Genomic DNA, 26,979 nt, shown 5'->3' with positions numbered 1-26,979 from the left:
TTTACTGTAGATCACTGTAGAAGTTGTAGAAAAATTTTTGTGAGATGAAAAATTTTTTTTTCTTTTCCTTTTCTTTCTTTCTTTTTCTTTTTTCTTTTTTCTTTTTTTTCTTTCTTTCTTTTTTCTTTTCCTTTCTCCCTTCCCACTTCTTCTCCCTTCCCCTTCCCCCTCCCTTGTTCCCTCTTCGAAAACTGCTAATGAAGCAGCAACATCAACAACTTTTTTCTTTTCTTTTTTTTTTGCTTTTTTTCTCTCCTCTCTCCCGCACCCTTCCCCTTCCTTTTCCCTTCCCGCACCTTTCCCTCTCCCGACTCCTCCCCCACCACCTCTTCTCTCCGCATCTCCCTATCTCTCTCTGCGCAGATGGACAGCACAGAGAAATTTTTTTTTTTTGCAATTTTCCTTCTCCCTCCTCTCCTCCCCTTCCCCCGCCACTCTCACCCTCCCCCGGTGCAGCGCGAAGCCAACTGAAGGAAGGCGGCAGCCTGAACCGTTTTCCCGCACTAGTACTACCCAGTCTGGCATTTGAGTTTCTATTTGGGAGCAGAAAAAGGCGCCAGGAAAGATATCTTTCTTGTTAGATCAGTAAAAGACGTTAATGCTAAAACTATTCCCCATCTTGCAAAGGGAAATCTTACTCTTGGATTGTCATTTCTTTGATTTCCTGGATGGAGGTTTTTATTGTGCAACGATCTGTAACAAGGAGGATGGAGGGGAGAAGAGGTGAATAGGGAGAAAGGAAAAAACGAAGACGCAGGAGGAGGTGCTCGGCCGGAACGGCGACGAGGTTGGGGTGGGGGAGGAAGAAGAAGAAAAAGGGAAGGGAATTTTTTTTTTGTGTTTTGGGTATTTTGAATTGTGTAGGTAAAAAACTTTGTGAAGGTTTTTGGGGTTCCTGTAGCAAAAGTTGTTAAAAAACTAGTATTATACAAACTTGGTAAAAAATCAAGGTTCCAAACAGGCCCTTTGTTTAAGATGCTTAAATATATACTACTATTTCTTTCTTACAAAAAAGTGTTTAAGTTTCTCACAAGTTATTGTAATAAATTAAAAGTACTTATTTAGTAAAATTAATTTTAGACATGCATATACACAATAATAACAACTTACTCATAACATGCTCTGATTTGTGGAATCTTGAAAGTGTCGATTAAGGAAGTGTGGTATGTATGGTCCAATATTTGATTGGTTCTTATTTAAATGCTATAGCTTTTGCGGCCTATATTACTTTCTTGGTTTATCTAAAAGTAGCCCTATTCTAGTCTCTGCAGCAATTACACACTTTCGTTTATTTTGTAGTATTGTGGTGATTTAAAGGGTTCAATGATTAAATCTGCTAATTACTTAGCAAGGAAAATCAAGAAGCAGATAAAAGGTGAGGAAGAAGCATCTTCGCGAGTTAAAGACAAGAATCTCTGGAAATTAAATGTTTCTCCAAAGATCAAAATTTTTGTGTGGAGGACAGTGACAGGTGTTGAGTTTGTGCAATAATAATAATGTTAATCCTATTTGTCAACAAAAGCATTTCCGAGTCAATTCTAGTACTGGAGTAGGGACTCTAAATGTGCAATGGGTTACTAAATTCACCCTTAGGGGTGGCAATCGGGTCGAATTCGGGTTGGCGCGTCGGGTTGAGACTCATGTATAAAAGAAAATATGCTGACTCGAGCCTGACCCGTCAACCCAAAACGGGTCAGGATACCTGACACAAACCCGAAAATTTCGGATTGACGGGTCGATTTGAAATGATTCGAAACTTAATTTTAATTTATTAATTTACCACTATAATTTCTAATAAAATCAATTTCTCACAAAACTAATTACATAATCAAGTAATAAAAATTTAAATAAATAATCCCAAACCAAATCTAAAATAAATTAAACACCGTAAAAGTGTTTTATCCCAAATCAAATATAAATTAAATTAAATCAATATAAAAGTAAAATATAATATAATATATTATTTGTCCAAATATAATAATTTCAACTTCACACAAGTTAAATAAATTCATTTAGAATTAAGTAATGAATGCCTTTGAAAAAAAGTAATAACTTAGTTTAGTTAGATCAAATAATTTTTATATTTATTAAATTATTTTTAATTCATAAACGGGTCATATCGGGTCACCCACGGGTTGACCCGAAATCGACATGTTTATTTTCGGGTTCATCGGGTTCGACCCAATTGTGACCGAACCACTGAAACCTTAATCCAAACCCATTAATTTCGTATTAGCTTCGCGTCGTGTTTTCAAATCGTGTCGAAAATTGCCAACCCTATTCACCCTGACTCCAAAGAATTTGCTAGATTCGATATACCAAAATTTATTCACGAAAACTTGTTAATTTGTATATAGGACAAATAGGGTCCTATCCTCAGGGACTGAGGAAAATTTGTTCCTTTTCAAGTCAAGGATAAACGGGGGTTTTGAGAATTAAAAACTAATGAATTATTAACTAAACTAATCGACTACGAAAAAATAATTAAGAGAGAGAGATAATGAGAAAAACTCTAATCAAGGATACACTTCAGAAATGGTTCATGCAACTGATCATTGTTGCAATTATAATTCCAACATTTATTAATAAGTAGGTTTTTAACTGCCGATACGATCTGACAGTCTGTCTGTCCTTATTGTTTCGATAGTCAAGGTACGACCATTGACTATTTTCCTAATTTAGGAATAATCCTACGTACGATCATAGGATTTTATTCTCTAATTGCATTAAAAACTAGAAAAACCCTACTCTAATCAATAAGCACGCTACGAGAGTTTCTTTGAAATAGATTGTACGTTTCTCTAATACAAATCCAATTACATCAGTTGCTATCGGGATTGGAATAGTCAAACAATTACGGATTCAACTACTCTAATTAGCAAATAAATTACGTGAATAATTAAATATTACGCACTTATTCAATCACACACAATAATCATAGCAACGCAAAATAGAAAACATACAAATATCAATGATTGAATGAAGCAATTAAAATAATTTAGATCTTATAGTTATCGTTGAACCAAATCTTCAGTTGTCCCTTGACTAGAAATATGAAATTAGTTCTCCATTAACGGAGAACAAGTCATGTAAAAATCTGTTCGAAACTTTCCCATTGTCTTCCTCTCCATCGGTCCAGAAAAATAAGAATTACTATGCTTTGTTCCTAAGCAAGAGCTATATCCGAATTCTTTCTGCCGAATTGCTTAATTGATTGGTTTCCTAATACCAATCAAATTCCTAAAGAGTTTCCTATTACAATTCAATTTCCTAAAAGCTCTCCCAATTGCTCGAGATTGACGTAGAATGCAAAGAAATAGGAAACTTCAGCAGCTGTCAAGTTTTGAAATTTGACTTGGATTGGGAAACTGTCCAATATCAATCCCGACTTTTCGATTTTGAATCCCGAACGTAGGTTTGCCCACATGCAAATCATCAAAAAAATCTTCATTTAACCACTTTTCGCTCCAACACCCTATAATTGATATGAAACACCAAATATAAGTAAAATCTATCAATTAATACAATATTTGACTAAAATCAAGAAAAAAATAATAATAATTTAAGCAACAAATTATGACTTATCAGACAGAATCTTCAAGCGAGGCTTGGAAAGATGATAACAGTCTGTAAATGTTGTGGTTGTGCAGTGAAATCCGAACAACACATGTTCCTTGAATGTGAATTTGCCCAAGTGTGGAAGGGGCTGGAACCTCAGATGGCTTCAAACATTTCATCCATGTCCATGAAATCATCTGGGGCAAATCGATGTGGGAATGGCTGAAAGGATATCCCCTAGAGCCATCAACCTTGAACAGGTCGAATGTTTAGCTTTCCTCAAATTTCTGCTATTTTCAAGAGATTTTGGTATTTCCCATTTTGTGAGAATCCGAAAATTTTCTGAATTTTTAGGTCTTATTTTATTTCTTTGCACCCGTTTTCTATATTTTTGTTATTATGTTAACTTTAGCGATATTATTATAAGGAAATATAGTTTTTAAATTATTTTTCTAGTATAAGTTAGTTCATGAGATATTAGAAGTGTATATTGGACGTGGGACCAACTAATGGCGTTAAGTGCGCTAAATTCGACCAATTAGGTTACATTTTGTATACCGGGATTAATTTATTAGGTGTTAAGAGATAATTAGAGATTACTTAGATGGTTTAATTTTGGAGAGACAAAAGGATAAGTTTGAACCATTAAGAGTGTCATGTGTCGCGACCCGATTTGACGGTTGACTTGCCTAACTTTCTTACCTTTACTAAAAGAATAATTTTGACCCAAATCATCTTCATTTCCTATCCTTCTTGGCCGAACCTCACCTTGAGAGAAAAGAAAAGAAAGTTTCAACTATATCTTCCATTTCTTGCACAAATTTTGAAATCCAACCGATTAAACCTTGAATTAGTCCACTAAAGTGACTTGCTAAGGGAGTTTCAAGGTCTTGGTGGAGTTGTTTTGGAAAGAAAAATCCTAAGTTATCATCTTTCTTGAGGTGTCAAAGTACTTTGCTTACAAACTTCCTCTTTATTTCAATTAATTGATAAGTAGTGGCTTATAGTTGTTATAGATGCTACTTTGTGGAAGATTTCATGGATTAAAGTGGAATTAACTAAATTTCTGATTTTTTGAAAATTTTTCTATTTTCATATGATGATTATGATTGGCCTTGGATTGATGACTCTAAATTGTGTTAAATGGATCCCTTGTACGTTAATTGCGGTTATTTGCGAAAAATTTCAGCTTTAGGGTTCCAATTTGTCCTGTTCTGACCGGCTTTATTAGTGCATGTTAGAGGCCGAATCAGGCTTAGGTTAAAACATGAAAGTTGTAACAAATGATGTTAACTAACTGCCTGCAAAATTTCAGCTCAATTGGAGCACTGTAGCATGTGAAATGATAGAAATACCCTTGACTGTCCATGAACCCTGTTTCGCGAACAGATTTCTATTTTCGTGGCGTTTTCCATTTTTGACCATGAAAATGCATGATTTGGCTTTGGAGGTCTTCATAAGAAATTTAGATTTATGTTTTGGTTTCGAAATGCCATAAGATTCATTTCAATCCGATAAGTGTAGTTTCAGTTGTGCTTATTGTGCCGAAAGGTGTATTCTATAGTCGATAATGTGTATGTGGTTGATTTGAGATGAATTGATGTTGCTTGCAGGATGGAAAAGTAAGGAAATGTAGGGGACATGCTGTCCAAATTTTAGGAATGTTGGACTCCTTCGAGTTTGGTTTGATTTGGGATATATATAAGACAGACTTTTGGGGTTGTTTGAGCCCTAGGGTTTCATATTACCTTTTTGTTCTCGAAATCATGTTTTGCACACTTGCATGAGTAATTAGTTGGCGAGATTTACGACTTGTAGTTGAGTCTCATTTGTGCATTCTATTTATTGGAATTGTGGCTATGGGAACCATAATTATTTACCTTGGCTATTTTAGGGTTTCTTGGTGATTAGAGCCATACCTTGGTTGAAACTCTACTTTAACTGGTGAGTGTACCACTCCCCTGAATTGTTGTTTAATTGGTTCATCTATACTTAAAATGTGTGACATCAATAACTATGAACTCTGTTATTCTGAATGAGACGAGAGTGTACTTTATCACACTCGTTCTCTTGCCTGTACTGAATGAACTGGAATCTATTACTTGTACTTGTTATGAACTTGAACTTGTTACTTGCGCTTGTTATGAGATCGTTTGGAAGTGTGTCCAACGATCTTCCTATTAACTTGAACTCAATCTCATGGGGAGTTAATTAAGTCGAGCCAGCAAGAGTTTGGTCGAGGTAATTGACAATCCATGGATGCCTGTTCCTGGAAAATCTTTGGGTATTGAGACTCTTGATTCCGGTATACTCGAGTATTATCATTACTGTTCCTGTACGGCGTTCGAGCCCGGTAAGGGGTATGTTTGGTGAACGAAATTTTGGCGTAAGAGGGGTTTACGGACATTAGTGTGTTATTAAACGTTGACGGAGAGTCAACGAGACTGGATCAAGTATTGCAACGGAGATTTGGCTCCTGAGGGCCACCTGTATCCTTTAAATTGTGGTGTTCGTTCATTTTTCTTACTTGATATGTATATGTGCCCTAAAAGTGTTTTATCATGATTTCTACTGTTATACTTTTGGTACCTCATTGAACTTCTAACTCACCCCGTTCCGCTATCCTTATTTTCCTTACAGGGAACCACCTTTTGGAACTGTGATTTTGAAGCATGAGTTGAGCTAGTTTAGATATTTTGTATAGCTCCTCAATGGTTGAAAACCCTAATTGTACTTGGATTCAAATGTTCCCTTTTGATTTGTAAAAATACGAATGTGGTTTATAAAAGTGTGTACTCGTGTTCATGTGTTATCTTTGGTTTGTATATGTCCATTTCAAGGATTATATGAAGTTACTTATATTCGATTGGGTCCCGGTCGGATTGTGACGTGGCAGGCACTATTCACTTTCCGTTTCGATTTTTATTTTTCTGTTTCGTGATTTTTGTTTTGTTTAAGCGCGCTACTGTATTCCGGCACGTTTTGAGTTGTGTATAACCGTATTAGTAGTCCTGGCGAGAGTTGAGCAGGCTGTCCGCCGAACCCTTTGGTTCGCCTTAAAGTGAGGTGGAGCCGTTACCCATTTCATTCTGGAAGATGATGCCTTAAATGTTGTGCAGAAAATCAACAACAAGAATATGCGAAGCTGTTTTGAATATGTTAACGAGTTTCCCATGTTGGAAGAAATTGCAATGTTCCTGCTCATATCATGTCAAGGTTGTCTTCATCCCCAGGGAAATCTTGTATATATGCTGTTGAAGCTTATTTAAAGGAATGATGGTAATTTCTTTTTCAAAAAAAAAAAGATCCATTACAGCCAATACAGAGTTCATATGTAGCGTTGGGTAATTTACCTCACAAGTAAATCTAGCTGATACTAATTTCCACAGACACAAATCATTTGGTAAGAATGTGAACAAAGTAGCCATAATAATGTCACTTCATTTGACTCTCAAACTCTACTATATCTCCATACACTTGTAAAGCTTTATACTATATGGTTTCTTTCTTGAAAAAAAAAATTATAAATACTAGTAATAAGTATATCTTTTATGAACTTGTATTCTAACTGATAAACTAGCTCAACTTTAATGTCAAGATTTACGTAGGTAGGTAATGAGCATTTCCATGCCCATATTCACATTACACGCATAAGCACATCCAAAGAGGATAAAAGAAAGGATTAATGCACTATAATTCATCCGTTAATTTGTCTCAGATTTCAATCTTCTTCTTCCTTAGCATGCGGCCTGTACATTCTGATCGGGCGATTATGTAATGGTTGGAGTGGTCTTGCATTGGCTTCCGACTCCTGCCAAAAAAAAAAAGGGATTGCTACATGTTAGGACAGTGCGTAAACCTCATAATCATTTGACTGTGCTTCTAATTATGCAGGATTTGACATAAATAGTCGAATTAATGGTCAAATTAAACTAGATTTTTTTTTTTTTTGTGATTGAAGTAGAGTTTTATTTGGCAACTCACATCGTGTACTGCTTCTCGAATCATTTTCACTTGATCTCTAGTAACAGTTCTAACCTGAGGAATTTTGATGCAGTTAGACATCAGAATTCAGATGGGTATATGTATATATATATATATTTATTTATTTATTTATAGAAAATCTGAAGAATTTCCAATTAGAATTAGTTCGACTAACCTTCTTAACAATTGTCCAGACGACATTTTGAGTGCAAGGAGGAGTCGTTAGCGAGCCAATGTACCTATAATACTTCCTGCTTCCTAACTTTATCTGCTTTGGATCAATAACACCCACAACTTTCTCCAAATCTCTTGTATCAGCTAGAGCCTTTAATTTATTCTCCATCTAGGGTTACACATATCCAACATTAACCAAAAAAAAAAAACCAAAGAAAATAGTGCCATAAAAACAAAAATAAAGGGTGTTAATTTTATGAAGTAAATTATCTTGAAGTCTTTAATTTCCTCTAGGATAAAAAAGAAAAAGAGTAAAAAACAAAAAAAACCCATGTGGTAAATCTAATATACAGAAAAGTCCCCCGTGATTTCAAAATATAGAACACGACACCCCGTACTTTGAACTAAATTGTAAAGGTGACAAAATCCATTAAACGTAACGGAAATGGACGAAATGACCAAAATGCCCTGATATAATTAAGCAAAAGACAGCTAAAAAAAAATCATTTGTTTTATTCTCTAGATAGAGAGAATTGAGGGTTAAGGAGTAGAACATGTATATTTATTAAAAATTAAGTATAAATTTTTTTTTTAGGTTCCAATAAGTCATTTCCGTTAAGTTTAACGGATTCCGTCACATTTACAATTTAACTCAAAGTACGGGGTGTCGTGTTGTATATTTTGAAATCACGGCGAACTTTTTTGTGTATTAGATTTACCACAAAGGACTTTTTGTATTTTACCCAAAGAAAAATAAAGACATAGTATCTTGAGAAGGGGGAGCTAATATATACCATAGATAAAAAGGAATCGGATCGTCCGATCTCATATATGATTCCAATTACAGCGATCTTTCCATTGAGGGCTTCATGAACCAAATGCGCCTCTAGATCGTACCTGTGGTTGACTTTAAATTATTCAATGCTCTTGATTAATTACATGTAATCCTACAGTCTAAACAGCTAAGCTAGCAACATTTTGTTAAAAGGAAATAATTAAGCTAATTAAAGTACCTTTTGCCATTAATAGAATGTTCACTAGGTGAGTGCCAGTGACACTGTCTGAGATGATATAAGGTCCCGTTTATATGAATATGCCCAGCATCATCAACCCATCTCAACTGCACATTTACAAAGCAAAACCATCAACCAAAGGAACAAGAAAGTTGTTACCTCACTATGTCAGGGAGGTCCACGTACCTTGATATTTCTCAGTTATTCTTGGTACCCAAACCCTGTTTGAAAGGTGAGTTTTTTGAGAGTTTGTCTAAAACTTTACTGTAATTTACTGTAGAAGTTTTTAAAAAAAATTTTTAAATGTGTAGATTTTTGAATATTTTGAAGTGTATAGTTTAAAAATTTTGAAAAAATTTTTGAGATTACTGTAGCTAAAATTTTTAAAAAACTTGTAGCAGACAAACTTGGCAAAAAACTTGGATTCCAAACAATTTTCAAGGAAATTTAATTGAATGAATGATTGGGCATAAGTTCATAACTGTGCAAAAATAACGAAGACCCGATTTGTTTGAAGTCATATGTAGGATTTCGATGGTAAGAGAGAGTCACCATCATATCGTGGCCTCTATTCACGAGAGTGGCATTAGAAGGTTTGTAAGCCCTATGAAGTCTTCCCAAGCTTGACACAACTTGAACTCTTGCATCCAGCAGATCAATCGGAGACTGCATGCTACCATGGTTACACATGCTCCACTCTGGCCGAATCTCCCCCCAGTGAGCTGGTCCCCTGTGGCTTCTTTCATCGTAACTAAATTCCTTTTCATCCTCTGCAACCAGCATGAATGAAAAATTATTTGTTCCATACTCAATACTATAATACTGATCTCTTTGGTTTAAGGGAAAAAAACTGGAAACTTTTTATCTGGTATAAGTTCGAAAACTTACCTACTTCTTCAGCTCGTGCCAGATTACATGCAAAGGTCGTAAAAACGAAGAAGCAGCAAAACAAGGCTTTTCTTGTAAGATACTCCATACTAATTTGCCCGGTATGATTTTGGACATGAAGTTGTCGTAGAAGGACTTGATAATTAGGTGCTGATTATATAGCAGCTACATGAAATGTGAACCTGACATGTACTATTTTGAATTTTATTTGACCCAGGTGGGTATCCGAGGAAACTTCGTTTGAGACTTTGAGGTAGCAGGTGGGTGTGAATTGGCAATTTTCTAGTGAACAGAATTAAGAAAGATAGCTAATTGGCTTTTTCTTGTTGTATTTAGATACTACTATATAAGTAGAATCCAGAAGAAAAGAGTTTAACCTCTCTAAATTCCTTTTTCCTGGTTTCTTTCGTGGAACAGTACGTAGAAGTGGAGACTGAAGACACAATTAGATCAACGCCCGAGGCGACGAATTTTCTAGTTGACGTTTCCAAAAGAAAAGGCTTCATCATAACGTGTCAAACTTCGCCTATATGGTTAATTTGGAACATCTTCTGAGTCTTTAGATGACAAGTAGCTGGTTTATTCAATGTTGCCGGTAAGCTACTCAGCAGCATAGCTTACATTCTTTGATTTGGATGTACAAACGTTAAGTTCAAATGTGTGCAGCCAAACTACAAAATGAAAGGGATACAAGGGAAAAGTAAATTAAGGACAAAATAGCTAGTCTTCCCTCACTCTTCAAATGGAACTAGAAGGCTTTGCTTTAACTCCATTTCTGTATGAAGCCTATTTTCCCTCTTTCGGCGTTTATTAATTTATTGGACTTTCCCTTTACAAATTCAGGGTCCAAAGGGGCTTATGTACTCTTCAGAAACAAGGATAAGCACGTATATAGACTAATCAGCATTGGCATTTCATTTTCTTCATGTTTTTTTTTATAAAAAAATTGCAAGGATACTAAGTGCGATATTGTGTCATATATATGTCACAAACAGACATATAGCTTTGTGGTGAGGTGAGCCTGAGCTCAGGGAACTATATATTGCCCTATAGCAAGTAGCCAGGTTGCACGTAAGAGGAAATACAAGTTTTTTCCTCTGGTTTTTGTTACTCTGCGATGTGTCTCTCTCCTACAAATTGAATATTTCTCAGGAAAGGAATGAAAAATTGTATGGTACACGTTCCTTAATTTTATTTTATTTTTTTGGTAATTAAAGATGCATTGAGAAGAAATAGGTCTACATGGTCATGAACAAAGTAATTAGCTTAATATATAGTCATCCGAGTGACCTTAAATCATCCAAAGGTAGGGGAAGTACAAAATCTGGATAACTATCAAAAACTGGATGTAATCATTACTGCCTTCTTCCCCTTTTAGCTAGCATGCCTGCACACCTGTTCGCTTCATGAAAATTATAATACTTAGTGGAATGTAGTCGACAGCTCCTTGCATTTAGATAAGGTGGGGAAAAGCTCATGAGAATTTGGAGGAGTTTTGCTCGAGAAATGAAACCAGAAGTTTTAAGGGTCCAGTTCCACTTCAAGTGAGGAGATGTTGAGTTCTTTTGCCGGCTGTAAACCATCTCTGAGTGCCCAAAGATGTAAAGCTGGTACATGTTCTTTAATACTGTTCCAAAGATGGAAAGGTGGAGCCAATAGTTGTTGTGGACCTATAGGTGTTGCGGACCTTGTGGTGTTGCGGACCTATAGGTGTTCCCTTGGTCCAGAATGAGAAATTACTAATTAGTGCATCCATTCAAACTTCAACATGGTCAGAACTTCTTCTTTACAGTTCAAACCTACAAATCATGGGGAATTCCTCTTAAGCCCAGCTACCTGCTCACTAATTAATTGGAATCATTTCCTTTTGTACTGCAACTGTAGTATACTGACTTCTGAGTGCTCTCTACGCATCTGCATGCTGCCAATGCCTATTTCTTACTGTCATTATTGATACATTTATTTTTTTTTTTAACAAAGAATATTTAGTGTGCAAAATTCCACTCACCCATTCAAAGCATTTTTCGATTTTTTTTTTTAATTCAAGCATCTTCCCATTTATATTCCCCGATCAAATATTTTGTTCATGTTAATTATCCTACTATCTTATCTTGATTTCTAGTGGCAATACATTGAGGACCCATGTGGGTGCACATCATTGATAGAATTCTTGAAACAAACGAAAGGGAAGCCATGTGTTAGATGGCTCAACGGGCCAGCTTCTGCCTTTTGGGGCTTTAGCTTCTGCCTTTTGGGGCTTTATGTTTCACTATCTATTGCTAAATTTTCAACCTAAACTTTACAACATGTCATAAACGAAGAATTCACATTAATTAGTAACCCAACATTGTAAGTATCCTACCCCGGTTGTTCCCTTGCCTGTTATGCTTCACAAATGAGGTACTCGAAGAATATGAACCGAATGACTAATATGAATAACAAATAAAAGTCAAGCTTAGAGAATGAGACTGTCCATGCAACTGATGCAATACATTATAACACATGTGAAAAATGAAATTTGGTATTCCGAGTTTGAACTATTGATCTATACCATAACATCAGATCAGCACTATACAATTATCACTGATCCACGCTAGTATGGACAACCGAGAAAGCTAGTTCCCTCAAAAACTAAGTGGAAAAGAATTAGAAAGCAAGAAGGATTGCAGCCCTTGTTTCTTCTCACGACAAATTCTTGAAATTTCCAGAATCTAGGAGTTGTGGCAAGTTTTCACAGCATTGGAATAAATAATTGTTTGGAAACTGATTTGATTTTCTCTGATTTGAAGGGTGTCCAAAAAGTCAAAACCATTCAAGGAGGCATTATGAGAATCACCGTGACTTGTGTTCTTGGAGCACATTAGATTAGAAAATTATTTTAGCAGATATGCTATCTGACTATTTATTTGATCAGCTGTTACCTATACGGTTCTACATCTAAAACAATGATTAAGAAGGGCTTGCAAGGCCATTGGAAGGCTGACAGGTTTCACAGTAAAAAAAATCTCAGAAATTTTTTTTTTCTTGAAGAAAAATGAGAATGAGAATGAAGTAGTGTAAGAAAAAGGAAAAGAATGAATACGTGGAGTCAGATATCACGAGGCACCTCTCAAATATCTTAAGAACCGCGATTTGTAAACTTAATCTTGCAACTTCATTTTGACATGAAAGGTAACACGAAGAAAAACCTCATTTTCTTCACCTGATGCAATCGCGAGTGGCCTAGTTGTTAACCAAAAGATAAATGAAAGAGCAACATTGTCAAATGCAATCATGGAGTCGAACAGAATTAACGAGCGACCCAAATTAAGAACCCCAAATCTCCTAAATGAAGTTTTACCTCTTGCCTCTAACCATGCCTCGACATGAAAAGACAACTGAACAGGCACTCCACTCTACGTAGTGTTCATCATCAACCACTTTTAAGGTGGATTTTACTATTATTGTTCATGTCTGGACAAAATATTTCCTCAACTTGATCATTTTAATCTTTCAATATTCCTTTTATTGGTGTAATATGGCAAGTCCACTTATTCCTGCCTCATTTGGTGGGGACTCCATCGCGCAATATTTATCCAAATTGTAACTATATAAGCCCTAATCCGCCTCTTTGCTCCTTGTACAAACAACAAAGGCCTCACATCATACTTGGATTCTCGTTACTTCATCCTTGAAGAGTTGAAGTTGTGTAAGTGCATTTTTCAACCTTTTTCTATATGTAGTTGTTCATATGTATGATCAGTTAAGCTCTAATCTATAGCCTATCCTCCTAGCATTGGCATGTACATATGCATGCGTCATGAATGGTTTGATTTTTTTGTTTATTATCTTCATTTCACGGCATCAGTATTGACAGCAGCTTTACAGGGTTGAAGATCTGAAGAATGAAGCACCTGCTAGTAGTTTTCCTACTTGTAATGATCAGTTCTCATGTGGCTACAAGCAGAAAAGTCATGCCGGCCGAGATGCAAGAGCAAGAGAAGAGATTTCTGGTCGCAAATGATGAGGGTAAAATCGATGATAACTCCGGATCAAGCGTGGATAATCACCATCACTTACCAAGGCAGGACTTCAACGATCACAGCGGAGGTGGCTCCATGGGAGGTGATGACTCGGACGCCCGCAAGAACTAAGAATAATTAGCTACGTAAGTACTTGGGAAGTTTAGTAATGAAGATTATATATAGTTATTTCCTATTTCGAGTTAAAACTAAAATCAGTGAGGGTGGAGTTTTCCCATCAGTACGTTTGTACAATAGGGTTATCTGTTTGTCAATAATCGATTATGAAGAATAATCCTCATGTATCCTAGTATATGAAATGGCTGTGGCTATGGCGCATGCATGCATGGTAAATAAAGAAAATAAAATCTTTGATTTCCTTTTAGTCCAAACTTGAGGAAAAGAAAAGGCAAAACATAATGAAGAGAATTTCGCGTGGTAATTTTTGTCTGAAGATTTGTTTGGATTGTTTCATATTTCCCCAATTTTTTTTGCTTACATCATCTTTACAATTTCCAATACACCTTTTTATCTTCCCAATATCTTTTTATCTCACATACATCACATCACAAAAAGTGTTACAGTAAAAATATCCCAAATAATCCCAAATAACTTACAATCCAAACAGATATGTTTTCATTATTAGTTGAGGAGAATAATCTGAGTTGGATTTGTAACGGACAATTGGTGAATTATATTCATTCGGAGTAAAAAAAACAATATACAAATAGATTTGGAATTGTGCGACAAAATTACAACTACAAATAGAATAGATGTATTAATGGGTGCCCATTAAAAAGACCCTAATAATAATAATAGTACAGTAGACTATATTTATAGGTTACACTACAAATAGACAACGAATCTAAACACTATTGAGTAAATTTTACGAACTAGATTAGTGCTAGTACATAGAATTTATCTTGACATAAAAATATAACGCTGTAACGCAATTGCAGCAAGCATGAAGAACAATCCCACAATCAATTCTATGGCAACATTTGAGTTGAATATTGAAGAACCAAATCAGAAAAGTGAAGCCTCTTTGCACATTTCCAGGCAACGTTTAGTTCGTTAATGACACAGTTTAATTTCGACGGGCTCATTTCCTTGTTGGTGGAGTTTCAACGTTCTTAAGATCCCATGGATTCTTCCTCTCAAGGTTTTGACAAGAAAAACCCAAGTTGGTTTCTGGACTTGTTTCTGGTTTCCAGCCCAAAGCGGTCCTTCAGACGCACGAATGTGCAGTAGTGGTGGACCTCAGACGGCTTAAAAAACATATCGCAATTGAACCATAGAGATCCCGGGGTTTGCTTGAGGATGCATGAATAGTTCTATGACTATTAGGCCTAGGCCCGATAATGGATCACAATGGGCCACAAAACACCGAGTGTTTGGTGTCTGGTAGGTCAATGACCTACTAAACCTTTTTCAGGATATAGACAGGGCAGTTTTAAAACAAATTTCCTTTCATTTTGTCTTTTATTTTATGGATAAACTACCTTTTATCCTCCAATGAATTGGTACTTTACCACATAACCGTCTTGTTCTTTAAAAACTCTGTATTTGATAAAACTGAAATCTAAAAATTGAATTTGAAATTTGAATCTATTAAATTACTAAATTGTTAAATATTAATTGGATAAAAAACAAAAAAATCCCTTGTGATAGAGCTAATATACAGAAAAGTCCTCTATGATTTCAAAACGTATAAAACTACCCCTCGTGCTTTGAACTAAATTGTAAAAATGATGAATTCATTAAAATTAATGGAATTAACTTATTATAATCTAAAAACAAATTTTTTATACCTAATTTTTAACAAATATACACGTTCTACCCCTTATCTCCCAATTCTCTCTCTCTAAAGAATGAAACAAATGATTTTGTTGAACTATCTTTTGTTTAGTTGCATCAAGGCATTTTTGTCATTTCATCTGTCCCCATTAATTTTAAAGAATTCCGTCACCTTTACAATTTAGTTCAAAACATGGGATGTCGTGTTGTACGTTTTAAAATCAGGGGAGCTTTTTTGTATATTAGGTTTATCACAGGGGATTTTTTGTTTTTTACCCATACTAATTTGATACATTTGAATAATATTACATTAAGTGATAAGTAATAAGTGAAAACTGTCACTATCACAATCCGGATCCAGGGGCTAGCCCAAACAATTTTTGGACCAAAATTCACTTGCCCAAAATGATTAACCCAAAATTATAATGTAATCCAAACACCCAAGTTCTTAAACCATTCTTTGCCTCTTCATTCCACTGATGTGGGATACTCTATTATCCCCACCTTTAGAACTTTGCGTTCTCGCAAAATTCATCAGAATTCAAACTGTCCACTTGATTATGATCTGATTCTAGATTCGTAAGGCCTTTAGAAGTGACCCCCGCATGACATGGCACTTAGCTCCTTACACTCCTTTTGCACAGTCAAAACCATAACCCGCTGGCCCAAACTCACCCCCATACAGAGACAACACGATATTCGTTCTGATATCAACTATCACAATCCGAGACCAAGGGCAAACCCAATCAATTTTTGGACCGAAATCCACAGACCCAAAATGGTTAATCCAAAATTACTATGTATCCTAAGCACCCATGTCCTTAAATCATTCTTTTCCTCTTTATTCCACCGATTTAGGATACTACAATCACATTAAGTGATAAGTAATAAGTGAATAAATTATCACTTATTTATTGGTGCGAGTTTTATTTAGAAAATTTAGCATTACTTAATTAATTCAGATGTTCTATTTTTTTTTATCAAACCCATTAAGTTTAAATATTGAATCAGCTTATCAAACAAAGCCTTATACGTAACCCTTCATGATTTGGATAAAGTGTTATTGTTAATTTTTTTTGATAAAATTAACAGTCAAAATTTAAAAAATTTAAAATCAAACTAATAAATTGATAAATTTACCCTTTCACTGCTTTTTTTTCTTTTTTTCTTCTTCCTTTTCTTTCTCTTGTTTTTCTTTGTGAAGGGTAGAGATGATTTTACAAATAGTACTTTGGCCCACTAAAGTTTTCTCCAAATGCAAAAAAGAAGAAAAGAAAAAAAAATAGATAAATAAGAAATAAAAAATACATTAAAAATTTGCAGCCATTAAAGATTCCTATTTCTTATTTATCTATTTTTTTTAATTCTCTTTATTCTTTTTTGTATTTGGGAAAAAATAGTGAAGAGTGAATTTAATAATTTATTATTTTAATTTTAATTTTTTAATATTGACCATTAGTATTAATGAAAAAACTAATAGCAACACTTTAATTCAAATCATGAGAGAGTTATGTATAAATTTTTAAACTATAAAAAAAATTATATAGTAAAATATAAAATCACAAGAATAGAAAGTAATTTATTTGTTTATTTTGATTTTTCCGAGTGTGGTGCGGGAATAGAAGAATTTTAATTACGACTACAAAATGGTTTGGACATCTGTTCTTTTTGTTGACGAGAAACAGAAGTTTGCAGTTGCAACCCCTGTTCTAAATGCATAAAACTCATCGTTTGATTTTCTTTTTTTTTTTTTCCTTCTTTAAATGCTAGAGACCACCCACGCAGGAAAAAAGGGTATTTTCATGAACATCCGAAGGATTCAATCCACGCATTTAAATTTTGCAGGTTAAAAGATAAAAGCTGCAAAACTTGAGAATGCTGATAAATTCCTCAAAAAGAAAATGCCACATATTAAGAAAGCAATAGGGGCTACAGCCTACAGGAACCCAGCAATACTACAAAGTTGTGTTTTGGACTTCATTAATTACTTTTGATCAATTATGGAAATGATATATTTCCCACATCCAAGCAACATTAGCATATAAGTACATTCTCAGTCGAGATTGATTTTCAATTGGTTGATAATCGATTTTCATCTGGGACAGTCTACTTGAAGCATACTTCCAATAAAAAAAGAAAAAAGGAAATAATCTACTTGATAAATGCCTTGTGCAGCACCATAGTAAATAATGGTACTTCACCTTGTGCTACTATTTTGCATCTAAATCCCTGAAGACAGCCATAACAAGCAAAAATCAACCCACAAAATCATAAATTATCTGATCTCCAAAATGTCGCCTTAGCTGATTTTCATGTTGCTGCTGCAATGGATGCTGTGGTTGCACACCATCTGCATTTTGCCTGAGACCTAATGTCAGGGACACTGCTCCAAGCCCTCCAATCTCAATTCCGCTTTGCTGGTATGGCACGAAGCCCACCAATGAACCATCCATGCTTCCAGGAACATGACATTCAACTCGACTCCGCTTCTGATTCCATGTATCATCATTCATTCTAGATCCCATATATACCGACGATCCAACATCCGAACACTCCACCTGCTTTTCAGATGATCTACTAGCGTTGAGCCTATTCAGAGGCTGACTATCATTTGATCGGCTAACAATTTCAGTCATAGCCTTTCCATCAGTTTTTCCCACACTGGCACCTGTTTCTGCAATCCCTTTAGTTTCCAACATGTGTATCTCTTCAACCATGGGTTTCCACACTCGAACACGAGCATTGATAAACCAATTTGAAACCTGAAATGCAAATCCAAGCTAAACATTAGCCAAAAGGAGTTAAAAGAAAGTGAGCCTGGTCTACAAGTTAGATGATTGCAACTTTTCTTTCCACTGCAAAATGCCATCTGATACAAGCCCCCATCACTTCCTTTGGTACCCAATAATTTAGGGGGCTAAGGATGTTCCTCACAGGAAAATGACGGTGCTAGGGTCAAGTCTTAATCTCAGATCCTACATATGAACTTCTTATGAAATACCTCAAACTTCACAAAATAGATCAAGCCAGAATTAGAATTAAATCTGGCAGTAGAAAATTTAGTTCTCAAAGGGAAAAGCAAGGACATGGTTACTGTATGAGTAAACTCTATCTACCACAAACAGATGATAGGATTGCTTTTTCTACAATCCAAAGATACTCATCCAAATGCCATATACTGAACCGAAATAACGCGCTAAAGTAGCATGTAAGCTGAGAAATTGGAAGGAAAACCATTCTAAAGCGGTATATCTTTTAGTTATGCTGCATTTTTCTCTTTTCTTTTCCATTATCGTTTAGCCCATCCTTATTATTGCAGCATCTTTGCTCTCCAGATCATATTGCAAATTGGACATCTGTTTAGCTAGGGTTAGATGAAGCTGATATAACATTATGTCTCCACTCATTGGTTAGGAGAAATAAAGGTAACAACTTGACGGCACAACACCAAAGTAAAACAGGAAGAACTGCGAGAGGGATCACCTACCCTCTCTTCTTGCTCTAACATGTAAATGTATCAAGAGCTTACTATACCTGATTTCGACTTAATCCAGTTTGAGTGGCTAACATATGCTTGTCTGCATCAGTGGGATACCTAAAATAACAGATGAGATTCATTTTCAGTTAGATTGAGAGTCAATGAATGGTTCTTCCAAGTCCAAAAAATTGTGGACTTACGGGTGAAGGAAGTGATCAAAAAGCCAAGCTCTAAGAATAGCTACAGCACGTTCTGGCAGTCCCCTTTGGGGCCTCCAAACATGCTGTTGGGGTTCAAAGAAACCCACATTTCCTCCAACAACTTTCTGCTTCTGGAAGGTCTGATCCATCAATTTCATCCTTGATGTACAGATGTCACCTTTACTACTGCTCGTGCCCGTTGTAGGGGATGCCAAGTCTTCTCCAAGAGCTTTCCTTACATTTTTTAGCTGGTCAGAGATTGCATTTCTGATGCACCGAAAATGCCTAGCAACAGTCTTCAAGGCCTGAGAAATAAAAGGGGTGGCTGCAGTAAGACCTGACACAGACTCAAAGGATGAAACAACCATTTGCATCTGCTGATGATAGTGCTTGTATCTTCGGCATACCTTTCAAAAACAAGGCAGATGTAGATGTCAAAAGCTGAATTCTAGCATGAATATATTGCAGCTACAGCACAGCAGAAATATGTAACAGCAATTAACGATGTAGAAGTCACAGCAGATCATGACTTTTGTTAAGTCATGATATTGAGATATTCTACTGATGGCTAAGAAGCATAGAGGAATTTAAAAAAACATGCATGATGAATCAATCTAGCGTGCAGCCATGCATAAATATAGGCTCTAAACATTGGCAAATATCTATGCATACATGGTAGCTCTAGATGTTAGCACGCTGTTTCTTTTAATTATGTTAGATGTATTGCAGGCTAACAGACTTACTGTGTTTCCCGGGGCCCATTTGCCAATGAAGATAATAAAATTGGGAAAGAGAATAGTCCACAAGAAAATCAAGGATGAAAAAAAATACAATAAATGGGTAAGAATAATAGAAAGAAAGATCTTGATTATACACTAGTACTATTATGGAAGAAATTTTAATTGAATCTTACATCAATAGACATTCCAAAAAGAAGTTCACATTTGTACTGGTTTTTGAGAATTAACAACATTATGATATTACTCCATATCTCAGTACTGTACAGCTAAAACAATATTTTACTTAGTTGAATCTAAAATTGTAGACTGCAATGTCCTTGAAATACTACTATTACCATAGGCAAAATGTCAAATTGTTAATATCGAGGGTACACAAATTAATGCAAACTTTAATCACAAATACATTTTCAGTAATCTCAGACCACCAATCCAAAAATATCATCCAGTACAGCTTGCATATAGCACCAAGAGACTTCCTTACAATAATTGCTTAGCCCCTAAGTTTAGTAGCTAGGAGGCTATTTCTAGATAAGTACCAAAAACGTCCTCATTGCCACTAAAGAACAAAAGTCATGTAGGCTTGTGATTTTGATGTGGGGGATAGGAGAAAAACGGAAAGTTTCTGGCTAATAGAGAACTTTTGATCCCACTAAAACAACAAATACTCACCCTAGTTTTGTAGGAATTTTAGTGAGCTCTCTTTTCTTGTCAATGCATGAATATGTGTTTTTTGCTTGACGTCGAGTTCCAGAATTATCATATTCAAATACCAAACTATATAACCAGTAAAGCATATTAAGAATCCAGATAATGACAGGAAAGAAGGTTACAAACCTCCTCCAGCATGTACAACAGCTTTGCCTTCTTTTGGAGATAGTCTGGCCGATAAGATTCAGTTGGGCTGCTTAAACCTCCATGATCCTGTGTCTTTTCATTGGAACTGTAGAATGTAGATGATGAGCCACCAGAATCCCCAGCCAAAGCTCCAATAATGGATTCATTAGCATTGACAGCATCATCACAGGCCCTAATCTCAGCTGAAATCCTTTCCAGTGGCTCTGGCATTTTGGTGCATTTTGGACCGAAAACATTACAGAAGTCATCCAATAGCTGTTGGGCTGGCTTTAGAAACTTTGAACTTTTCAGTATGGTTGCATAGCCAGTAAATGGACCAAGTGGACCTGCAGCCCGATGAGCAAAAGTTGGATTTCCCACCATATCATGTTGAGCACTTTCCAAGACTTTACCATGATATGATGGTTTTGAATCAAAACACTGATAGTCAGACTTCAAGGCCTTTATCTCTTGAATATTGCTAAAACAACCAGCTCCTGAATGCAAATCTTCAGACATAATCCTCTCCCCAGTCTGACATGCATATGATTTGGACAACGGAACCGACGAAAGTGATAGAGACAAGGCCTGAGTATTAGGACTATCATTTGCAATTGATCTATGGTCTCTCTCTGCAGCATTCTTAGTACTTGCACAGTATTCTAATTCACCATTCCATCGACGGCATTCACCAGAACCATGCTTAAGGCCTAAAGGGTTTGAATGATCAGCATAGGCTGGAAGGAGCACAAGCTCGTTTCCACCATTAGGCCATGAAACATGAGCAATTTCCTTACTGTGTTGTTGAGCAATAGCTGCCACTCCTAGCTCCTGTGTCATAATAGTGGCAGAGGAAACTTCTTGAAAAGTATTAGCAGTATGGTAAACTGAAGGCGAGTTGAAATGCACATGATCAACATGATTTTTGGGGCTGTTACGGCTAGAAATTTCACCAGGTGGACTAGTCAAAGATGAGCGGACCTCATGATGATTGCCATAGGAAGAACTAGGCTTATTGAAGTATATTGTGGAAGTAGAAGGATTATTGTTATTAGCCTTCAAAGAACCAGACAAGCCTCCTCCGACAAAAATTGGGTTGTGATTGCTATCAATGCCTCCAGCGGATCCACTTGTATAATTAGTAATCCAGTCGCAGCTCTCTTGTGAACCAATGCTTTTCCAAGTGCTACAATTTTGTGGGTCACCACTAACTTTAGCTGAAGAATTGACATTTGATGGGAGAGTATTGGACAGATTGGTAGATGGATCTTCTACATCACCGGCTATCCGCTTCGATTCTTGATGCAACATTGTAACATCCTTGTTACTGTGAGCTAACAAAGCTTGCGAATTTGTGGAAAAATCAAGCATTTCAGATGAAAATACTAGCGGTTCATACGATAAATTTCCATACCTAATACTTCTAAGCTGAATGAGATCCGGGTTTAGACCCTCATGGGTAGAAAATGGAACCAACTGATTTGCATAGACTTCCACATTTTGGTTACACGGATTAGGATGGTGTTGAACCCTCAACTTATCACGACGGCTTTGCTGTGCTACATGCAGTTCAGGCCTAAAGTTGCCTGTCTCCATAACCTTTCCCAAAAAATCCCACTTCTCCAATGCCACACACTCATCTCATTGTTATCGTAAATGAAGGCCTAAAATGAGTTCTTCGTACCTTCAGCAAGAAAATGGTCCAAGGAGATCCAAAGAAACTGCTGCATGCGATCCAAATCCGATGGAAATATCATCTAGTGTACAAGAACGAACAAGAATGCATAGCTGGTAAGGGACAAATACAGCACAGGAATTCCACTGAAGAGAAAGAGAGAGAGAGAGAAGTCACGTAGACTTGCAGCAGGTTTAGGCAATAAATGAAGTGAATTGATGAAGACCATGTGGAGGATTGTAGCTGTTAGGAAATGGAGTATCCTGGAGTACCAATATCATCAGACGACCAGAAACAAAAAGCAAACAGAAGCCAACGAAGAAGAAAATTTTGGACCTTGAGAGTTGAGTAATAGTACTGATGATACTAAAGGAGAAAGGTGCAGAAAAGAACTCTGAAATTTAAACAACTGGTTTGCCATTTTGAAACCTTTTTTTATTTGAAGCTGTTGTCAAAGACCTAGCCTTCTGGGCCAAGCAACACTATTTTACATGGCTCATTCTTCAAAGTTTTCTATATATACACAGTAACTAAATGCATTCACTGTGCTGCAGTTCCACCTTGTCAAGAAATACTTGCTTCTACCACCAAAACTTTCACCAGAAAACTAAACAAAAGCTTCAGAAAATAGTAAACTCAACACGTTAACCTACTAGAATATGGGCGTTTGGGTAAAACCAAGTCAGGCAACGTGGAAATCAAGCAAATAGTGTGGACATTCAACGTTTTTCATCAACAGATTAAATTTTTAAAAAAAAAAAGCGGCTTCTGTGGGAATTTATTCAATCTTCGGATCATAAAAATCCTTTAAATTTTGATATTACACGAATGGATCTAAGCCGGGAAGCTGGGGTTCTAACACGCGAAGCTACCACGGAAGGGATGGTTTAAACACTTACCTGAGCTAGAAAAAGACATTATTCACTTTGAATGAAGTGAAAATGCATAAATTCAAGAATCGAGAAGCTTGAGTTGAACTTTCAGGGGCAGAAAAAAAGAACAACAAAGAAAAGAAACACTACATCACACAGGGACTTTAAATAGAGTGTCAAAGATAAGAAGATTTAAGTAAAACAAATTTTCACCGGAAAAAGTTATTAATTTAACTAGCTGAGCTAGTTCATTACCTCAAAGAAAGAAGATACAATGAAAGTTGGACTTGGAACCAGATCTTGATATCGAGAAGAACCCTTCTGAACTATGGACAGTATAACTATTCCGGCGAGATTCCGATGGATTTTCAGGCGAGAATCTAGAGAAGGAGTGGCGTAGGGGCGGTTTGGGGAGGCAAGAGCGAAGGTAGCTGGAGCAGCTGTGCAGCAGTAGTAGCAACTACTACTAGCAAGTAGTAGTAGTAGTAGTAGTAGTAGTCGTAGCAGTAGGAGGACAATGATTGCCAAGGTGATAATTGCCGTGTTAACAACAAAGACTTTTTGGGCTTTTCACATAGGAGGGATTTAACGTCGTTAGATTTGACGGCGAATAATTTGTTTTTTAATATAGTGAGAGAGATTGAAATGAAATTCCAATTTGTGGGTTCAAAAGTTTCTTGTCTTGGAAATTCTTGCTTGCACGAGTAGCTGTAGTCAAGAACTAATTCTCGATGCAAATTGTTGTACTATAGCATTAGCAGCAAATTGGCCAGGGCTTTTTTTTCATCTTTCCTTTTTAGGGAGGTAGAAGTACTACTGTAAATGCTATTGTTCGGTTTACATATTATTGTCACTAAAGATATTTTAGTAAAGATAATTGATATTCGTACGTTTTATTTAGCATCTGATACTCTAATTCATTCATTAAAAATATAACTCTCAACGAATATTAGAGACTAATTGAGTAGTAGTGCAAATATCACTTTCCTTAAAAAATTATGGCGTTAACATTTTTTCAATATAATTATATTTAAGATAATAAAAAAAAAGAGAGTTTGTTTGGATTGCAACTTTGGAAAAAAAAAATTTAAAAATTATTCATTTAGCACATTCTCAACTAACTTATTTCTAAATAATTTTTATTTTACATAACTTATATCTCAAAAACTATTATGCAATTATTTTTGTTCCTAAATATACTCTCAAAAGCTTTTAAAAAATTCGCTCAAAGCGGAATAGAATTAATTCCTCAACGTAATTGGGAAGCTTTTCAAAAACCTCCTTTTTCGTTGTTTCTGCAAAACATCAATCCAATTCTTTTCTGAAGAACATTTGAAGCTTTCTTCATTCCACTATTTCATTAGCATCAGCTAAACATATATAGATAGTAAGCCAAACACGGAGTGCTAATTACTATAAATTAGAATCTCATGATTTATATATAGACACTTCCATGATAGATCACTAGCATGGAAAAAGTTGTACCTCTCCTATCGAAACCTCTCCATCGAAAGGCCAAAGAACAAGATATTTATGGTTGGTGGATACGGCCTTAATCACTGATTTTAGCTAAGAAAGTACACTTTAAAGTCTAAAGCTCGGGGGATTTTTCACCCTGCTATATTAATGGAAGTACTCATATCGTCAGTTAAGTGTCTGCTACAATTAATCCTATTACTAGACACTACTGGTAGGTAGCACGTCATTAGAGGTACAGCTTTGGTTCCTTTGGTTTATGTCTAATTTGGGGATTACATTATAAGAAACTTCTCTAATTGGTCCTCAGTTATGGTGCAAAAGCTGTACCCTTATCTTTGCGTTAAAATTCTGATCATCATGCGTACGTAAAGTTTGGGAAAGAAAATTTGGAGAGAATAGGCCAAGGGAATAGATGCAATTATATATAGTTGTCTTCCTTTTTGGAACTGTTCGCGAATTATATAATTGCCTGAAGAAATAGAGAAATCAGATTCTTGATTGGAGCACCATGCATTTCTGTTCAATCAGATTCTCGGGTGTGTAACTTAGCAATGTGGATTTGATTAATCTTCCCTTTTTATTCTTGATGATTACTTTATTAGGAGGAAAGTTTTTAGATGTAGCATGTCACATCATTTATAAGAACTTTGGTTTAAAAGAAAAGTTTTGTTTTTCCAATAAATACTTGTTAAAATGTTTAAATCACGCCTAACGACGTTTCGTATAAATGTATAAATTAATAATTATTTTCTTGTATTCATAAGCTTTCCTTATTTAACTTTATATTTTAAAAATATTCGAATTATATTTTAACGAGTGCTTGGTAAACTACTCTTATTAGACGGGTCATCATGACCCTGAAAGCAAATTAGGAGATGATTAAAAATTTTAAAGGTATAAACTTTTCCTTTCATTGCTTAAATTCGTGCTTCGACCCAGACCGATCATGTTTGCTTTGCCACATTTTCTGGTTGAAATGTTCCACTTTTTGGGTTTGACCCATGTTGTTTATATGCTTTAAAGTTTAAACAGTTGTTTTGGCATCCAATTCTCCTTAAAGCAGGCTTTATACCACCCAGTAAATGCTAGGCATCTCTTCGAATTGATGGACTGTTAAGTAGTGCTCGTGCCGGTTTTTGGTTGAGAATTTTTCTGGTGGATGTACTCGACATTTTTTTCCCTCTTTTCTTTTTTGAGAGAAAACTCCAACCATATAAGTTCATCTAACCATATCTAAATTCCCAATCCCAAATTCCTTTTTTTTTTTAAAGAGAAACCTAATTAATTTTTACCTAATACATATTTGACACGTCTTGTGGGATTGAGGGCATAAGTTATATGATTGTTGGCCAATCTAAAGCAGCCTGTCTGCATTCATGAACAATTGTCGTATACCATCTGGATTTATGAGCACCTATAGTAATTTGGCACATAAGAGATAAACCTTTGATGTGCACATGCTGCATTTTTCACCGTGGATTGCAATCAAAACCCTCTCCCCCTTCCTCCCAACAAACAAAAAAAAAACTTTCTCACCCATTGCCACACCCAGCCGACCCTCAACTGCTAGGTATAGAATTCAAATTATGAATAAAAAATAATTTTAAAATTTTTTTCTTGACCATTGAGTCTACTCAATGATTGGATTGCAATAAAGCTTAATACATCTCCAACATCAATTAATCCCTACAGTAATTAGTCATGTTTCAACTTACTATTTGCCGATGTTGATATATTTATACTATTATAAAATATTTTGGCTCGATCAAATATCTTAAAGAAATAGGAGAAGAATGAGAGCGAAAGGAGAAAAAGGGAATTTGAAAATATGACCCCTAATTATTAGGATTTGAATTTTAGTTACTAGACCTCATTCCAAAGCTACTATAAATAACTCTTTTTATATCTTATTTTTTATAAGAGAAAATTCTTATATACACTAACAGTGTGTACACTGTCACAGTTTGATGCATAACACATGAGAAAAATTTGAAATTTAAATTTAAATTCAAACGAGTTATCATGCATCCAATGGTGATGGTGTATACACTGTCAGTGTATAAAATATTAATTCTTTTTACAATGGTCGTTTACAAATACTGGATTTAGGCTTTTTGTTCAAAGTTATTTTTTGTCTTCCACTTAGTTATACCTTCTTTTAAAACATTTTAATAAATTATTTTTGAAGAACAACTTGCAGGATGCTTTTGGTTCAAATGCATTTGCATGGAACATTAATTTCAAAAAAATTACAGTAATAGTGAATGTAATATTTGTGAGATAAAA

The 26,979-nt window shown here is 35.6% G+C and overlaps 2 protein-coding genes across 6 annotated transcripts; both read right to left on the bottom strand.

Annotated features, from left to right (window-relative positions):
• Positions 1–6,979: 6,979 nt before the first annotated feature.
• On the bottom strand, positions 6,980–9,721 carry LOC113750546 (alpha carbonic anhydrase 7-like). Its single transcript, XM_027294508.1, has 7 exons — positions 9,618–9,721; positions 9,282–9,499; positions 8,730–8,836; positions 8,511–8,613; positions 7,718–7,885; positions 7,543–7,596; positions 6,980–7,369 (listed from the first exon to the last, which is right to left on the bottom strand). Exons 1-7 carry the CDS (start codon positions 9,703–9,705, stop codon positions 7,280–7,282), a joined length of 828 nt encoding a protein of 275 aa, XP_027150309.1. The 5' UTR covers positions 9,706–9,721; the 3' UTR covers positions 6,980–7,279.
• A 7,658-nt stretch (positions 9,722–17,379) lies between these two features.
• On the bottom strand, positions 17,380–23,649 carry LOC113764124 (BEL1-like homeodomain protein 1). 5 transcript variants are annotated; one of them, XM_027308226.1, is made up of 5 exons: positions 23,470–23,649; positions 20,668–22,605; positions 19,094–19,500; positions 18,950–19,010; positions 17,380–18,177 (listed from the first exon to the last, which is right to left on the bottom strand). In XM_027308226.1, the coding sequence occupies exons 2-5, from the start codon at positions 22,261–22,263 to the stop codon at positions 17,671–17,673; spliced, it is 2,571 nt and encodes an 856-aa protein (XP_027164027.1). In that variant the 5' UTR covers positions 22,264–22,605; positions 23,470–23,649; the 3' UTR covers positions 17,380–17,670. The 5 variants fall into 5 exon arrangements, with proteins under 5 accessions (XP_027164027.1, XP_027164110.1, XP_027164102.1 ...); XM_027308309.1 differs by having other exon boundaries at positions 20,668–22,488; XM_027308301.1 differs by having other exon boundaries at positions 20,668–22,424.
• Between the last annotated feature and the right edge of the window lie 3,330 nt (positions 23,650–26,979).

Source organism: Coffea eugenioides, chromosome 1, assembly GCF_003713205.1.
Source record: "Coffea eugenioides isolate CCC68of chromosome 1, Ceug_1.0, whole genome shotgun sequence".
In the NCBI taxonomy this organism is placed as follows: Eukaryota; Viridiplantae; Streptophyta; class Magnoliopsida; order Gentianales; family Rubiaceae; genus Coffea; species Coffea eugenioides.
The sequence above is the reverse complement of the archived record's forward strand: the minus strand, read 5'-3'. Positions and strand labels throughout refer to the sequence as shown.

Coding starts and splice junctions, on each gene's coding strand:
- LOC113764124 (XM_027308226.1), bottom strand. CDS start 22,263: ATGGAGACAGGCAACTTTAGGCCTGAACTGCATGTAGCACAGCAAAGC. Junction 19,011..19,093: donor TTTGATCACTTCCTTCACCC/GTAAGTCCACAA, acceptor CTGTTATTTTAG/GTATCCCACTGATGCAGACA. Junction 18,178..18,949: donor CTGGATTAAGTCGAAATCAG/GTATAGTAAGCT, acceptor TTTGCATTTCAG/GTTTCAAATTGGTTTATCAA.
- LOC113750546 (XM_027294508.1), bottom strand. CDS start 9,705: ATGGAGTATCTTACAAGAAAAGCCTTGTTTTGCTGCTTCTTCGTTTTT. Junction 7,597..7,717: donor TCTGGACAATTGTTAAGAAG/GTTAGTCGAACT, acceptor AAAATTCCTCAG/GTTAGAACTGTTACTAGAGA. Junction 7,370..7,542: donor TTCGAGAAGCAGTACACGAT/GTGAGTTGCCAA, acceptor TTTTTTTGGCAG/GAGTCGGAAGCCAATGCAAG.